General features: G+C 41.7%; 3 protein-coding genes across 6 annotated transcripts in view; 1 reads left to right on the top strand and 2 right to left on the bottom strand.

Moving 5' to 3' along the window:
* The window catches only part of LOC116289222 (arrestin domain-containing protein 3), a 74393-nt gene extending 63415 nt beyond the window's left edge, over positions 1–10978 (bottom strand). For 3 of the 4 annotated variants that reach the window (XM_089040021.1, XM_089040019.1, XM_089040020.1), the window contains exon 1: positions 9511–10121. In XM_089040021.1, the coding sequence (XP_088896147.1) occupies positions 9511–9760 (250 nt within the window). In that variant the 5' untranslated portion in view covers positions 9761–10121. Of the gene's footprint in view, positions 1–9510; positions 10122–10954 lie in introns of those variants that run through there. The other variant, XM_089040022.1, reaches the window with a different exon arrangement.
* Positions 10979–13584: 2606 nt separating this feature from the next.
* LOC116297287 (MIT domain-containing protein 1) lies at positions 13585–16994 on the bottom strand. Its single transcript, XM_031705494.2, has 2 exons — positions 16475–16994; positions 13585–15491 (listed from the first exon to the last, which is right to left on the bottom strand). Exons 1-2 carry the CDS (start codon positions 16908–16910, stop codon positions 15217–15219), a joined length of 711 nt encoding a protein of 236 aa, XP_031561354.1. The 5' UTR covers positions 16911–16994; the 3' UTR covers positions 13585–15216.
* On the top strand, positions 13763–15032 carry LOC116297288 (uncharacterized). The gene is made up of 2 exons (XM_031705495.2): positions 13763–13894; positions 14828–15032. Exons 1-2 carry the CDS (start codon positions 13815–13817, stop codon positions 15030–15032), a joined length of 285 nt encoding a protein of 94 aa, XP_031561355.1. The 5' UTR covers positions 13763–13814.
* Positions 16995–17034: the final 40 nt, after the last annotated feature.

Raw genomic sequence — 17034 nt, 5'->3', positions numbered from 1 at the left:
CAGTCCATATATACTTAACTATATTTTAGCCTCCATTTAACATCCTTTAACAAGATAACAACTTTATCCTTAACATTCTATGGGCATCTCAGAATAGTTTCGTACTTAACAAGATAACAACTTTATCCTTAACATTCTATGGGCATCTCAGAATAGTTTCCAGCCCTACTTAACAAGATAACAACTTCATCCTCAACATTCTACAGGGGTTTTTGAGGAGTTTCGTACCCTACTTAACAAGATAACAACTTCATCCTCAACATCCTAAGGCATCATTTAATGGCTTTCGAACTTACATGGGATATCTCATGAAATCCTTAATGGAATCTTTCGCCCAACCTGCCATCGTTATTAGCGCGCCAAACCGCTCTGCGCGCTTTAGACCGCACATTTCATCGTACAACTCCTTTACGCGTTCATTCAGCCGGTCTATCTCCTCCCTTTGCATTTCGACCGTCCTCTCCAGGTCTGACTTTTCTTTGACGACGTTAACCATTGCTTTGACTGCTTCCACCGGCTCCATATATATCAGGGAACAAGTTCCCTTCGAAAGAAGGGATATAAATGAACCCAGATCACATGCCTTGTAACGCTCTGATAGTAGGACCCACCGGCTGCGGAAAGACCCAGTTTGTGGTAGAGCAGCTATTAGGACCCTTTAGATACCGCTTCGACTACATAGTGCTGCTCTGCCCCACCTACGTGAATAACCGCACCTGGACGGGCATAGGAGTGAAAGATGATGACTTCTTTGTAGATATCTTAGACCCTAACGAGTTATCTGGACATCTTAAGTTTTGGCACAAACAATTACCTAAAGATACGCAAACCTTGCTCATATTGGATGACATCGCCTGCGGGGACGACGTAAAAAGGCGCAACTCAGAATTAGCGAAGCTCGCCTTTAGCGGCAGGCATGACAACATTAGCGTTTGGTTGCTTTCCCAGCAGCTTACCAGCGTCTCTAAGCCCTTCAGGGAAAACATAGGATCTCTCGTAGTATTTTATACTCCAAGTAAGTCAGACCTGGAAACCATCTTAAGCGACTACGGCGGTGAGATATCCAAGGAACAGTTACACGAATACATGCGGCATCTAAAGACGCACCAACATTCCAAGATGATCTTCTCTTTGAGGTTTCCGTACGAGGTTGGAATCTATGATTCCTAATGTATATGGAGATTGAGCAGTTGATAGATGAAGTTCCCACACAGCTAGATGAAAGTAACCTTAAGGAACGACTTAACATCCTGGTGTCTTCTGGGAAGTGCAAAGAAATGATAGGCAAGGAACTTACCCATGAGCAGGTTAATAAGTTGTCGGAAGAGGAGGTTAAGAAGTTCCATAAGAGGTACGAGGCCGCCCTTGCAAGTAAGACCACGGACGCCGTAGCAGACTCCGCTATCCGACTTGCCACCAAGCTTCTCGGACTTGCGCTGCCCATAGACGACGTGGAGCAACTGCGGAAGGACATAAGCGAGGACTATGTCATTGCCCAAGAACTTAAGATAACCTGCGGGTGGTTGTCTTTGAAGTGCGGTAAGTTAATGGCAGTTGCCTCTGCGGCTTTGCACGTAGCTCAGCATGTCGACTTGAAGGAGGTACTAGGTTCCTTTGGAACAACTTGGAAGGACTTTAAGAAGGACAGAGAAGTCGAAAGGGTATTCGAGGCGGCACTTGCCGAGGTACCTGATCAAGTACCTAGTTAAGTCATCCACGGGAGTTACTCAGGTCGCCTCAAGTACTTAGTTAAGTCATTCATAAGTACTTACCCAGGTCATCTTAAGTACTTATAAAGTCCTTACCCAAGTCATCCATAAGTTACTTATCAAGTCCTTCAAGTCCTTAGTATAAATGAGTGAATCGAAGGCGGAGGAAACCCCTCAAGTAGAGGAGCAGAAGATTACCAAGGCTAAATCTCCAGGCAGAGTTGCCGCGGGGAAGAAGCTTGCAGAGATGAACAGGAAAAACAAAGCCAAAAAGGAAGAAAAGATGGAGGAAAAAGAAGAGGAATCCTTTATTAATCCTGGGTACGTCATTGGCGCATTAGGAGTTGCTATAGCAGCAGGCAGCCTCTACTTACAATGGCGGGCAACGAAGCCGAAAGTAGAACCCGTACATGTGACGCAGGAGCCTAGAAGCAAAATACCCGTGATGGAATAACCTTCTCGCTTTGTAATATAATGTCAACCGCGTTATTGAAAACTGTTGAAGAGGCAGCCATTATTACTTCCATCGTTGCGGGTATTGGTTGGGTAGGTAAGAAAGTGCTCAAAGAAGGCTTTACTGAAGACCCAAGCAAGAGCTTCGCCAACTTTGCTAAAATGACCGCTGCCGTAGGCGGGGCTATCATGGTAAAGGATTACCTACGTAAGGAAAAGTACCTCCCTAATGTATAATGGCTGCTATGATAGGAGGTTCACTAATTGCTGCTTTAGCATTTACTGGCGCCAATTACGCGGCTAAGTACATAGAAAAGGCGGCAACTGGCGGAAGTAGTCTCGAAGCTGAAAGAAAGAGACACGACTTGGCGCTGGAGAAATATCAGCGGGACGTGGCAGCTTGGAATGAAAAAAGACAAGCTTACAGGGATTGGTTGGATAAGAACTACCAAGACAAGATGCAGGCGGATAAGAACTTCGAAAATACAGACTACGCCTTTAGACTTTATGCACAGGCGCACCCCGACTTTAGAATGAGAAAGCCTCAGTTCAAGAATTACTACCAGCCTTCTAAGAAACAAAAAGACAATGAGCTGGTATTCGTAGGAGTTGCAGGGCTGGCAGGAGGCGCGGCTTTGGCGTATCTAATATAATGATCGTCTTTTTGGAAAGCGACAAGAATGACTTTACCACTTACTTGAATCCTCCCATCAAAGCCCATAAGGTCCGGCTCATAAGTTGCTCTTTGTACAATTCTTGGCATAATTTAATTAATGGCATGGTTACCGAGCATACGGGGTCTAACAATTATCAAGGCGTAATGCTACCCAATGGACATTACACCCCAATCACACTGGCAAAAGAATTAGCAAAGTAGGTTACACTCTCACCACGGGATACCACACGAAATGACCTTCAAACATAATCTTCCTAACAATTTCTCGGTAACCCTAGGAAAAGCTGATGCATTAGGATCTTTACTAGGTGTCTCAGGCAAGGAAATTACCAACACAGCCATACCTGTGAAATGGAAAGTCGCATCCTCTTACGAAGTCTATTGCGACTTGGTCCATAGTTACAACAATGGAGAAAAGTCTTCTCTTATGTCCAAGTTTCTGCCCAAAGGTAATCCATTTGACCCAGTAGAATACACTCCCATTTCTTTGAGCTATGACTTGTCTAATTTGGTAGAAAGCATAAACATCACCATTAAAGTGGACGGAAAGACGGTGGATTTCAACGGACGCAAGATCAATCTCGTCCTGGAATTCATATAATGGGCCGCGTAGAGGACAAACTCAAAAGGATTTACTACGGGCCTGAAGGCTATTGGAGAGGAGCGTCAGCTATCAAGAAACTCGCGACCGCGGCCAGGGTATCAGAAGAAACGGCTAAGAACTGGCTAAGAAAACAAACCCTCTGGCAGGTTTATCTTCCTGTGCCCAAGTACATTCCCAGGCCCAGCTTCACCGTAAATGCCCCCAACGAGGTTCATCAGGCAGATTTGCTTTTCTTACCGCACGACAAGGTGCGAAGAAAGACCTATAGATACGCTTTGACCGTAGTCGATATCGCAAGCAGATACAAGGACGCCGAACCCATAACCAGCAAGGATTCTGGGGAAGTCGCAGAAGCCCTAGGTAGGATTTATAAGCGCGTTTTGAAATGGCCTAAGCTGCTGCAAGTGGATGCGGGGACAGAGTTCATGGGCGTGGTTACTAAGACCCTGAAAGATCACAGCACTAAAATTAGGAGAGCCGAAGCAGAGTACCACAGGGGTCAGAGCATCGTCGAAAGATTCAATAAGACCCTGGCCGAGCGTCTCTTTGGGTACCAGTATTGGAAAGAGCTGGAAGATCCCTCCAAGCGCAACAGGGAATGGACTCAGAGGCTCCCCCAGGTCATCGCGGCTTTGAACAACGAGGCGGCCAGGGCTACGGGAATAAAACCCAAGGATGCTATAAAAAAGAAACACGTGGAACACAAGTCCTACGTCAGAAGCTCAAGGGCGGTCGGACTGAAGGAAAAAAAGCTCCCCCGCGACATAGTGGTCAGATACCTCTATCAGCCGGGGGAACTCGAAGGTGGCAGTAAGAGAGCCACGGATCCTAACTGGTCTTTGGAAACGTATGAGATTTCGAAGTCCGTCACCAAGGAAGGGCAACCCGTGTTGTATTACCTAAATGGCCCAAGTCGCGGATTCGTCAAGGAAGAGCTGCTCATAGTCCCCAAAGACTCAAAGTAGTGCTGCTCCACGCGCCCGATTACACTCTAGGCATGTCAGTCTTACGTTACCTCTGCAATGGCCGCGTTTATTATTTATGCGATCCACGGAGAACTGCTGATCGTCATTCGGGTCAAACCTCCATAGTAGAGGTATGTTACACTTTGCGCAGCGGGCGCCTTTCTTATAGACGTCGTCCACGCATAGGTCGAACGTCATATTTTTTTCTTCGTCGTGGCGCTTGTAGCGAAGGAGTTTCTTAGCAATGTTCTCCTTAGCTACTTCTTCTGGCGTCTTATCGTAACGCAGTTGCGGCCCCCAGGCTCTTTTTAACTGTTTGGCATATTCTACGCGGCTTACGGCGGTGTAGATAAGGTTGCTCCAACACAGCCGTTGGTCTATGATCCATAAGGTTTCTTTTATGGTAAGCCCTTGCGCGCTGTGGACTGTCATGCAATAGCCTAAGCGCCAGTCTGGATGGGAGGTTATTTTTTCCACCTTTTCTATGGGTACCCAGGCTTTATCGTGGGTAACTGCGTTCTCTAGTTGAACATTCGTGCCTGGTACTAAGATATCTCTTCTTTGCATGCGAGTGTCACGCGGCTTATAACAAACGGGCACCAAATGACTAGGGAACCGCTCCTGGTGTATTTTGAGTAGATCTTTTTGTATGCGCGACTGTGCTGCGCGCTTACTGCTTAACACCAAATCCTCAGGATGCCAAGAATACAGGAAGTCTTCGTAAGACTTTGCTCGTACCCTCTTACGTAACACCTTAGATTGTTCGGCGTCGCTAAGGCCCCTTAATTCTGCCTTTAATTTCCTCACTTGATCCTTGCTACGGTAGTCTGTGTTAATTTCTTCATGATAGTCTACCATTTCTTTTAACCATTCATGGGGCATTTCTCCGGCTATAGGAGGTGGTTGACATGGATCCCCGGCAAATACGACTTGGCATTTTCCACGGAGGAAGTCTACGAACTCCTGCAGGATTTCTAAGGGCACGGTACAGATTTCATCCCAAAGTATCACGGGAGGTATGTCGTGGATGGCTTCCGGCACCCACTTTTGGCCATTCCAACGAAAGAAGCTGTGGTAAGTTTGCGCGTCGTGGCCCATTTCGCAGAGTTCTCTTTCCAAACGATGCGTTGGAGTTAGCACCTTTATCTTAGGAAAGAGTTCTAACACACGCGTCGTCTTACCGCTACCTCCCGTACCGTAAAGGTAAGAGAAGCGTTGGTAGGAAATAGGGTCCGCAACTGAAGGTAGGGGGTCCGCAGTGGGGGTTGCGGAACCATGGGTGTGTTCTCCGTGATATTCTACGCGTTCCCTCCAAGCTTTTATTTCTTCGTCTTTGACGCGCCATTGTCCACTTTCCGCTAACTCGTCTTCTGTGTAGAATTCTTTCATCTTTTCCAATACGTGCGGTTTCACGTATAGGGAATCCGTGGCTACGCGTGGAATGTCTTCTTTGTCAAACCGCAAGAGCATTGCGAGAAGGTTAATGTGCGCGTAGGCTAACATGCTGGCACGCAGATGGTAATACTGCGGCCGATGGTCCTGGTAATAACACAGCGCATTCCATTTGTGCAGCTGATCTTCTACGAGGTAATCCCATTTCTCTACAGACACCATCGTTCCTTGATCGTGGGCACGTTTTATGAGGAAGCTTAACTCTCCTTCGTCTGTTATTAAACGCCGTTGCATGTGCTTCTCGCCTTCTTTGGCGCCCTGTGTAAACTTTCCTATGACTATTCGGGCGGTTGGGTTGTGCTCTGGGAGCCACTTTGTGTAGGCGCTATGGCAAAGTATGGCTTCATGCGCTGTGTATTTTAAGAGTTCGCGCTCTTCAAAGAACTTTAACAATGGCACTGGTATCCATTCTTTCTCTTGTAGATGCTTTCCGTACCATGCGTAAATTATGGGGTGCAAGTCTTTAGCCAACTTCCAAGACGTTAATCTGACGAACCCCGTAGCTGGCGCGTCGTAGCTGCCGTCTAAGGACACACGAAAGAACTGTGAATCTGGATGGCCGTAGCGGTCGTAATATTCCTTACAATCTCCCAGGCCTTTAAATGACGCAGGATAGCAGTGCTTCATGTCTAAGGAGACATACTCGTTTTCGTTGTATTCCATGTTCCAAAGACCTCCATGACCGTGTTCTACACGGGCCTTGGAGATATCTTTGAACTCTTTTGGGGTAGGTTTCCAACCATTCCTTTTCTTTGCGGCTAGGAAGTCCAAGCTGCGGCTGCTAAGGACCTCGTCTGAGAAGTCTTCCCCAAGGGTTTCGCAGGCGCTTTGGATGCGCTGGTGTTCGATTTCAGGGCGATACAAAGTGCCGTCTTGCGTCATAAACTGACTTCCTTCTGAATCCATCAACCAAATGGAGTTCTCGTCTATTAAATCTGCTAATGGAGAAGTTTCATAGACCTTAGTCTCTTTCTTGCTGGGGAATCTCAACTCCCTCCAAGCGTGTCCATTATGTTGGTAGATGACTATAGGAGCACCCCTACCTCCATACTTATGAGTCCCAGGATAAACGTACCCATCCGTGATATCTTTCACATGCATTTGCCTCTCTAAGAGGGTTTCTAATTTTTTGATGTTGTCTATCGTTGCTCCGGCCTTATAGGTGGAGTTTTCCCATTTTCTTATGGCTTCTTTTCTCTTTGGGGTTAACTTACCACCACGAGAGGAATCCTCAAAGAACTCCCTCACCAACTTCCCAACGCAGTTACCGGGATGTCTCATCGACCTGAGTCTCCTAACGTCTGGCTCTTCAATCTTATACGCGCCGTAGATAACTACAGTAACAGGATAGGCAACTTCATAGAATAACGCGTCTATACCCACCATCGCACCAGGTCTTGTATCCTTGTTTAATACAAACAAGTTTCGCTTACCTGACGCCCGGATAGGATTACGACCCCTCTCTATCACCCAATCGCCATCTAGATACTTTATGAACGTCAATTCAAGACGGTAGTCACCTTCCGGCATTAAGTCGATTATTCTTTCAGCTCTTTCTTCGTCCATAATTTCTTCTATGTCTCCTTCTGTAAATGTCGTGAAGGCGAAGTCGGCATCCAAACGATCCAACACTTGAGTTCGTAACTTACGTACAGTTCTATTTCGAATGCTCGTGATGTTGTCCATCTATATCTAGGAAATATTTTAACCTTCGTTTGCGACCCTACAAGGAATCTAAATATCTTCGCAAACACAGCAGCAGTAAGGCGCTCCTCGCCGCTGTCGCCGGATCGCGCAAGGGGGTCCCAGGCCCCAGTAATACCCGCATAATTCCAGGTGCGTTGCCGACGCTCCGCGAGTCCGCCTTACTGCTGCTGTATACGTCTATCACAAGATGAGTGGCGTAGGAACGTTCTTAATTAAGGATTTTTAAGGTCGTACAAGAGCCGGTATATAAATATTAAAAAAATCGTAAAACGCTAAAGACTATCCAAACAACCACAAGATTAATTTATCAATTTCGTAAACAAGGATTTCAAGCCGAGAAGATAGATATGATTTCGAAGCGATTATTTCTAAGAAATTTCAATGAACTTCATGGGCAAAATCTTGTTTTTGGTTAACTATTCACGATTCATCTACTCCCGTATTTTTTGCACGAACAAACGAAGATCGATGAGGAGAACAGGGTTTCAAGTGTCATAATTACGATAAGCGATAGTAAAATTCATTTGACTCGTTATTCTCAGCTCTTGAACTTGACAATATAGATATTCTTATAGCCTATATTTATTTATATTAACTATTTAGGCTTCAAAGTCTACTCAAAAAGGAACATGAGGTACATAGCAATATTTATTTTAAGATTCTATTTGATTAAAGAAGCAAAAAGTAAAAAATTTGCTAGTTTAGTCTTTGCCTCGAAGCGTTATGATCTCCTTTAATGTTTCTTCGAAAAAAAGGTGATTCATTAAAAAATATCGATAAATCATAAAATTATAAAATGTAAAGCAGTTATGAGAGAGGTCTTGGGCAAATATTAGCCTGTATTTATAAGTTTTAAGTGAAGCATTTTGATTTTAAAGCGAGCCGTGCTAATGTGCATGCTTTTGAAACGTCAGTGGACAACAAGCTCATTCCGTATGCCAAAATCCGCATACCGGAACTGGAATTGGAGTTCCAGATTGAGTTATTCCGCGATGACTTTGATGATTATGGCATAAATGCTCTGCTTTAAAACGGCTTTTAACACTGTCATTCGAATTTTGGCAACTTATTTTTAGTTCTTCTTTAGATTCTTAGAGACTCTGATACCAGTAAACCAGGGTCAGGTTTATCGTTACTTCGAGACGTCACGAAATACGACTTTATCAGTATTTTTGGAAGCTCAACCAACTAAATCCTCCTTGCATGTTGAAATTAAACCACGTCCTCCAGGTATTCCAGTGTACCCTGCCAACAGGGTCTTGTTTTATTTTTTCTTGAACGAATGCATGGACGTATGGACGTAATAGAGCGGTGTGGGAAACATATGGTACCAGTGAACGTAGAGCTGGAACGGACCCGATACGACATGCCGTAACATTAATGGAATTGTTTTTGCCATAAGTAAAATTTATCGTACGCGTATGAGTGGGAAAAATACTTACAGCACGTACACTGTACAACATGCCGTAAGGTTGAAATGGCTTTCCATAATGGTTATCGATCGTAAGAGTGGGAAACATAAGATACTGACTTACAGCACGTATAAACGACATGTCGTAACATTGAAATAATTGTTCCATGTCTTCCAGTCAGTAATTCATTTAATCTTAACACGTACTTACGGCTTAGACCCTGAAGACTAAGGTACGGCTACAGTAAGGCTACTAATTTGTAGTGTCGATATTGTTTCCCGAAACTGATGCGACTGGCCGTGACTAAGGTATAAATTCCACGTGATTGACTGCTAAAATCTCTCGCTAAAATACATCATATAGAAATTGCAGTTTCTCGCTCAAATTAAAAGTAAAGAAGAAGAAGAATTTTCCAGTGGTCTATGATACATTTCTACATGAGAATATATTTAAACTATATATTGAACAGCGGTTGTAATGTGTCAAATTGACCTGATCCTCGCGCAACTGATTATATACTAGATATAACTACCTTCGGTGTCTCCGTAGACGCGAGCCTTCACATGAAACAACTCTTCTTTCCCGAAACGATACCGTGTGTATGTGCCATGGTTTTCAGGCCATGAGACATAAACCTCTCCACGACACTCCAGATTCAATGTCCACAATTTGATTTCCTGCCTAACATCGAGGACAACTTTCCCATGAACTTGGTCGCCAGGGGAAAAATCTTTGTTCGGTTCGTCAAGGACGACTAAAAACTTATTTATAGAGGACTTCATATTCCGGCAACGATTTAAAGTCTTGTAGTTGAGGAAGAGGCTTTACAGTCGTAATCTTGTACAGTTCCTAAGATGTTTTTCGGTTTCATTTTTCAGTGCAGCAGTCATTCAAAACAAACCGGTTAAATTACTCTTAGTTGTGGCTATGTCCCTTCAGTGTTGGCATCGTACCGGGGGTGAATACTGATATCAAAGATGTCATCGCAATATTTATGTGATAAAGGAACGACTATTATGGAAAACAAAAACGAAACAAAAAAAATTATTCATACACAAAAAAAATTATTCATAGATGCATGGTCACCCAAGTATGAAGCGTTAAGGCCATTGATAGATAGTTACTCGTGCCCAGGCCTTTAGGCCGGGGGTACGAGTTTTAGTTTTGGTAAGAAATTTATCTATATATCTGTTTTGTTGTCGGGTTTTTGATTGGTTCATGTATAATGACGTCATCCCTTTCATGAGTGAATCACATGCTGATTTAAGGAGACTCGAAACGGTTTTTCTCTTTAAATTTTAATATTCAAACTAAAAAAAAAATTTCTGTGGTGAAATTTTGCATATGGCTTTAGTTTATGTTTTCGTAAGCTTAAGAAAAAATTTAAAAAATTCTGTAAGAGGGGACTATTCCAAACAAATTTATTGATTTTTACGAATCGCCTATTACAGATTTTTTCCTTTTTTTGCCAAAAAGAAGATTACGATACAAACATTAAATATTCCGGTTTTTGAAAATTTTCAACATTTGGTTCCTGAGTTATGATTTTTTAAATGAACATTTTTAATGGCATATCGACAAGGGTTCTTATATTGTCATAGCAACGTCTGACGTCAGTTTTTCATGATCATTGTGATCTTTGGTTTATGGTCTTTGGCTTTCCGGGTTTACTTGCTGTCATATTATAGCCATGTTAATTTTTTTAGTTCACCATTGTAAGTGTATATGAAGGCACAAAACATTTTCCAGTGTCAATAAACGCTCTGCCTCAAACGGCTTTCACAACTAAGCAAAAAAGAGAACTGACCCCAGCTTCTTTTGTTTTTAAGACAAGAAAAAACTGCGAAAGCCGTGACAAGAATTCCTGTCACAAAATGTCAATAATCTAAAAAGACCTGTAAAGCACGATATTAAAGTGTTTTGAATTCTGTTTATTTTATTCTAATACTCTTATCTAAAGAATTTAAGGAACTTACCAAAACTTATCTCTGGAATTTACTTGTTTATTCTGTTTTATCGCTACGCAATTATACGGAAGGTCAGACCCTGAAAGTCTTCCCAGCTGGAACACATAGGATAAGCTGACCTCCCGCTTTGCAACTTTTTATCCATTTCTTCTACTTCTGTATCACAGTGAAGTGCAAGGTAGGCCACTCCACGACATGTCTCTATCTGATTTTGGTATCTTCTCGATCGTAGAGCCCTTTATAGGCTTCCTGTGGTGGGCAGATACTTTTTCTATCTTCACAACCCGCCTTTCTTTACAGTATAAGAGAGAACCTTTGAAGACGGCAACTGTAAAGTAAACCATATATAAGGTAAACAATATAAAATTGAATGGACGCTGCATTAGGTTCCCCCGCTTCATGCAATTCCGTTCAAAGCGGACAAAGCTAGAGAGAGAAAGAGAAAGAGCAAGGAGAAAAATACTTGGAATTTTTCTCATCCCTTAGCCAGTACCATATATCAACATACGGGGAAAAATTGAAATAAATTAAAATTGAAATAAAATAAAAACTCGGCACTATTAAGACTTCCATATAGGCCACCCGGCTCTATTTGTCTAGTACAGTATGTAAATATGTCACTTTGGGCAATGTCTGTGAGGCCTGAATTGCATGATGATCAGTTTTATTTGTTTCTACAAGAAATTATGCTCGTTTTCTATTGCTATATTTAAACCCGTCTATAGTTTTCCGTTCGAAAATTGGAGTATGAAATTCCTATTTGGGACCGGTCATTTATTAGAGAGGGTTGGGGGGGGGGGGGGGGGGGGGGAGTGGTCTGGTACATTTTCATTTCCCATGGCATATTTTCTTTTGGCCCTGTTCTTTCAAATGCATAAAGTAACGTGGCCCCAAGAATGAGAACATAAAATAGCATGACCCACCCCCAACTCAGACCCAACCTGGGCCTAAGAGTCTTGAAACATGTCGATTTCCTTCACTATCTTGCATTTTCACCCCTGACGATAGGTCCAAGATAGGGCACTAAGTCTAACATCCATACACTTTTGGTTCTACCTACACATGAGCTCAGTCATACAAACTTACAAGCAAATTATTTTTCGAAACATCATATCAACACCGCCCCCCTCCACTCGTGCCATGGCCAGTCCCCTATTCCCTGCGTTACCTTCAAAGTAATCCTTGCAAATTTCATATTTTCCTATATCTCTTCCAATCTACAATACTCATAAGAACTCATTCCCATCCATACCCACATGCTCTATAAACACTCTTACGCACTCCTTAACATTTTACCCACCGAAAACCCTTTCCCCTCTCCCCTTGCTTGGGTCCGAATACCTGTGTTTTCCATAGTATTCTCGGATTCACTTCCGAGATTCTATGCTTTAAATTTGCTATGAAAATGTAAACTAAATAGCTTTATACACTATATCAAACCTGAAATAGTTGACTAAAAACGCATGACCCCCCCAAAATGTTTGCATAATTTCATGCAGCCCCTCATTTACCAGCCCACCCCCCCCCACCCCACCCCCTCTAATGAATGACCGGTCCCTTAAATGATCGACAACTAGTAGCGAAAAGTAGCAGTTTGTTTTGAAAACCAAATTATAAAAGAAGCCACGCAAAACTAAATTATTTTAAATTGTTCAACCTAATTTCGATATTGTTGCATCCATTTTTTGACTTATAAATAGGTTTGAATGAATGAATGAACTTTATTTTTTGTTTTTTACTTGTATTCTAATGTCCGAATAATCCATCGGTACTGTATAGGGTCCTGTAGAGCTGAGACAAGGTTGATCACTGAGACGTGTCTCGTAAACAACTATATGACTCACAAACGTGAAAAAACGGGTAAAAAAATGTCAATCAACATGAACAAACCGCAAAAGAAGTTTGAAAACAGTACCAAGGTTAAATTAAAATATCAATGTTTGATGTTCACCTTCAAACAGGACTGATTAAATTTGATTACCTTAGTGGCATCTCTCTAGAGTCACTATAAATCAAACATCAAATCCTCTGATCGGCACCAGAGTGATCCACCTCAGCCCCGACCACAACCTTTTCTGTACAGTGGCAGTACTCAGTAATGAGCATGTTTCAATTGAAGAGTTTTTTTGCTGTTTTGCTAGTGACTACTTTCCTTCTTCAAGAAGGTAAGGTATATACAATGTATATTATAGTTACACATCAGCACATAAGATGCCGATTCACAAAAAATGTCGATACATTTTGAAAATTTTTAGAACCTCGTCGTGAGTTTTGCGTGTCGTTTTCCATAACGCAACATAGCGGCTTAACGTAAAAGTTTTGCGTCTTTACTTTAATTATTTGTTTTTCTTCCTTTATTACCATTTCTGTTATCATTGCTATTACTATATTATATTATTTGATTCCCCAAAAGATCCTTTACCACTATTGGACCTTCATCAGCTAGATTAGCTTGGTTTACAGTTATTCTGCACGAAACTTTTATTAGTGCATAGCCTAAGGATAAAAAGAGATAAGCGACAGGTGGATCCGTAAGCGATCCATCCATGGCAAATAGGTCATTCCAAGATCTTTGCCTCCACTGAATAGCTTTTGAAATTGAGCTCAGTGAGGTGTATAATAAAAAACATAGTCAATGATTCAATTCTGTTGCATTTATTAGGTGTGCAAAGTTCCTCGGTCAGTAGCTGGATTAAGATGAACAGGCACTTGGTGTGTTTTGAGGGGAAGGGAAGCTGCTTTGGCTCTTTTCGTAACTATGTCAGATCAGGTTTGGTTGTGGCGATCAAACTAAGACACGTCTGGCCACATTCGCTGTGTGCCTAGCAGCAAGCACAATAGTTATTGGGGTTGCAGCCAGCTGCATGGAATGCACCATCCCATCAATGTCGTGGTAACAGACCAGTATAACCACGTTCTCTTTCCAAGGAAAAGATACAGAAGGATGAGGTAAATACCGGTTACTGAACCAACTTATTATAAGTATTATTTAAGAATAAAAACCGCCCTTTGAATTTATCGATACTCTGAAACGTACAACTTCTGGGCTAGTGCTGTCTAAGTCAGGGCGTCTAACCCACACGTTGAGTCATGAAACAACCTCTGGGCTGATTTAATTCAGGGCATGACTAACTCACAGATCGCAACCTGAAACAACCTCTGGGCTGATATAAGTCAGGGCATGACTAACTCACAGATCGCAACCTGAAACAACCTCTGGGCTGATATAAGTCAGGGCATGACTAACTCACAGATCGCAACCTGAAACAACCTCTGGGCTGATCTAAGTCAGGGCATGGCTACCTCACAGATCGCAACCTGAAACAACCTCTGGGCTGATCTAAGTCAGGGCATGGCTAACTCACAGATCGCAACCCGAAACAACCTCTGGGCTTAACAAAGTCAGGGCATGGCTAACTCAGAGATTGAAACCTGAAACAACATCTGGGCTGATCAAAATAAAGTTAACATAGCAGCATTTAGTATTAATTGGGCCCACAGAAATAATCATTGGCTAAGCTAGCCGTTACGGTAACCCTGCCTCTCATTTCTGTTGCAGTGTAAGCTACATTTTAAGCTACATTTATTCTTTGCAAAATTAATAAAATGAAATAAAATAAAATAGAATAGAATAGAATAGAATAGAATAGAATAGAATAGAATGAAATGAATGAAATAGAATAAAATAAAATAAAATAATAGACATTGCACTAATGTCTACCATTTAGTACAAAATAAACTTAACATTATTATGAATGTAACAACAACCAACAAGGAACTATTTGATTTAAACTTAGCATTGTTCAAAGATTATTATGCCAGGTGAAATTCGAAGTGTCATTTTTTCAGCAATTGATATCTTATCCTTTTTAAATTTTACAGGAACCAAGGAGGCATGTGGTACTGGGTACCTTTTGCAAGCACAGCCTCTAGCAAAGAAATCATCTTCACTGAGTTTGCCAATCCTTTCTACTTTCCGAAGAATAAGCAGATGAGGATCTGGTACGGAGAAGATTTGACAAACTGGGGTGAAAGCGATAATTACGGACGTGTGTGCGTAAATGTCTATGCAAAGTTTCTAAAGTGAGAAATTACAAATTACAAGGGGCAAGAAAATTCAATTTTTAAACTAAGCTCCCTTTATCCTAAAAAATATAAATGATCTAAATCAGCTTTGCAAACTAACAGTTGTAAAAGCCAAGATAAATCGAAGTATCAAATAAAGAAAGGTAATGAAACTAAGACCCTTATTATATGATTGTTGATTTATCTTATTTTCTTTTAAAGTAAATATCTATATCTGTCTGATGGCATTCTCTCAGATTATAATCACAATAACCAATACAGAATTTCCCACTGGGAGGTTTAAAATAGTCCAATCCACGTCCAATCTTGATAACCCAACCATTATCAAATCTTATTTCTCTATCATGCAATGTATTGGTATAAGTCACTTGCAGGTTGATGCTGTACTTCTTTAAACTTTTTACAAGTTCTTGAAGTCCATCGTTTTGTAGTCTGCGTTTTTCAGCATTGTCGTCTTGTCCTAAATGGAATGAATGCATCATTTGTAATATTTGGAGTGTTTCGTATAGCAGCAGTGTATGTCGTGATAGGGGCAGTGTTGCTTACATATGCGAGAGCAGACATAAAGGGACAGTCCCTGTGATTAAGAAATATGGGGTAGTGTCATATATCAGGATATTGACAAAATGGGGCAGTGGGACTTATATGAGCAGTGAGGTATATAGTGGCAGTGGGACATATAGAGACATTGGGACATATAGGGACATTGGGACATATAGGGAGAGTGGGGGATTTAGGGGAAGTAGGGTATTTAGGTGCAGTGGGACATATAGAGGGGTAGTGGGATATATTTGGCATGACTAACTGGGACAGTGTAACAAATAAGGCAGGGTGACATTGCAGCAGTGACCTATACAGATAGCATCAAATAGAGGCAAGTAGTGACAAATAGAGGTAATAACATATAGGGGCAGTGTGACATATAAAGGCAGTGACCTATAAAGATAGCATCAAATAGAGGCAGCTAGTGGCAAATAGAGGTAATAACATACAGGGGCAGTGTGACATATTGCAGCAGTGACCTATAGAGATAGCATCAAATAGAGGCAGCTAGTGACAAATAGAGTTAAGAACATATATGGGCAGTGTCACACTACAGACATAAAGCAGCTTGAATCCTTATTCTTGGGGTTCATGTTACATAATAGCCGCCATCTTGAATGATGATACCAAACCATTCCTTATTAGCTTCTCTTGTTATAGAACAACATGGCAGCTGTTTCATTGTTATTGTATAAGGGATTTTGAGTCACATGGTTGCACCCCAAGAATAGAGGAAGCACCAAATAGGCATAGCTAGCAATGAATAAGGGTAGTATTCCATATAGGGGTAGTAACATATGATGGTAGTGACAAGGGCGCAGTGACATATTATGGTGTTATCACCTAGGATCAATGGTTAATTATTATAAACTGTGTAGGGTTAGGTCTTGTGTGCTTTACCTGTGAATAGCTTAATAACCTGTACACTCCCTTTCAAAACTAAAAGTTCACATAATCTCAATAAATTATAAATCTGATGAGTACTCCTGATATAAGCATCTTCAACAACGACTTCAGTAACACTTTTATCCAGATATGGACCAAATATTTTTGCATAACCATAACCAACTTGTCCATTTTTAATCTTTATTTGTTCATGGTATTCTCCAGTCGTTTTCTTCTCTTGAACAAACTCCTTCAGCTTCGTTGCACGGTCCAGATAAGCATTCATCTGGTCTCTGTACCGTTTCTTTATCACGTCATCCTTGGTCTCCTTCAGTTCCGACATCAAAAGACTCATCCCTTCTTGATAGCATACTAGTGCTTCGGAAAAACTTTTGTCCTCGTCGAGCTGAACTGCACGTTTTAAAACGCTTATTGCGGCTTCTAAAGTCATAATGCTTAACTTTTAAATAGATAACAAAATAATTAAAAGGATTTTAACTAAAATTTGCTATGATTCGTCCGCCATTTTGATTTATGAAAGTCCCCTGAGCATAACGGGACTTCGTGCTGTCTCA

Source organism: Actinia tenebrosa, unplaced genomic scaffold, assembly GCF_029948245.1.
Source record: "Actinia tenebrosa isolate PJP-AT-01 unplaced genomic scaffold, QUT_ActTen_1.0 PGA_scaffold7__59_contigs__length_16204524, whole genome shotgun sequence".
NCBI classification, from domain to species: domain Eukaryota; kingdom Metazoa; phylum Cnidaria; class Anthozoa; order Actiniaria; family Actiniidae; genus Actinia; species Actinia tenebrosa.
This window is presented reverse-complemented; position numbering and strand designations above follow the sequence as displayed.

Bases quoted from the DNA above. Each gene is read 5' to 3' on its own strand.
- LOC116297288 (XM_031705495.2), top strand. From the start codon at position 13,815: ATGCACCATCCCATCAATGTCGTGGTAACAGACCAGTATAACCACGTT. The intron at 13,895-14,827 runs GTAAATACCGGT...TAAATTTTACAG, and splicing joins AAAAGATACAGAAGGATGAG to GAACCAAGGAGGCATGTGGT.
- LOC116297287 (XM_031705494.2), bottom strand. From the start codon at position 16,910: ATGACTTTAGAAGCCGCAATAAGCGTTTTAAAACGTGCAGTTCAGCTC. The intron at 15,492-16,474 runs GTAAAGCACACA...CATTCCATTTAG, and splicing joins GGTTATTAAGCTATTCACAG to GACAAGACGACAATGCTGAA.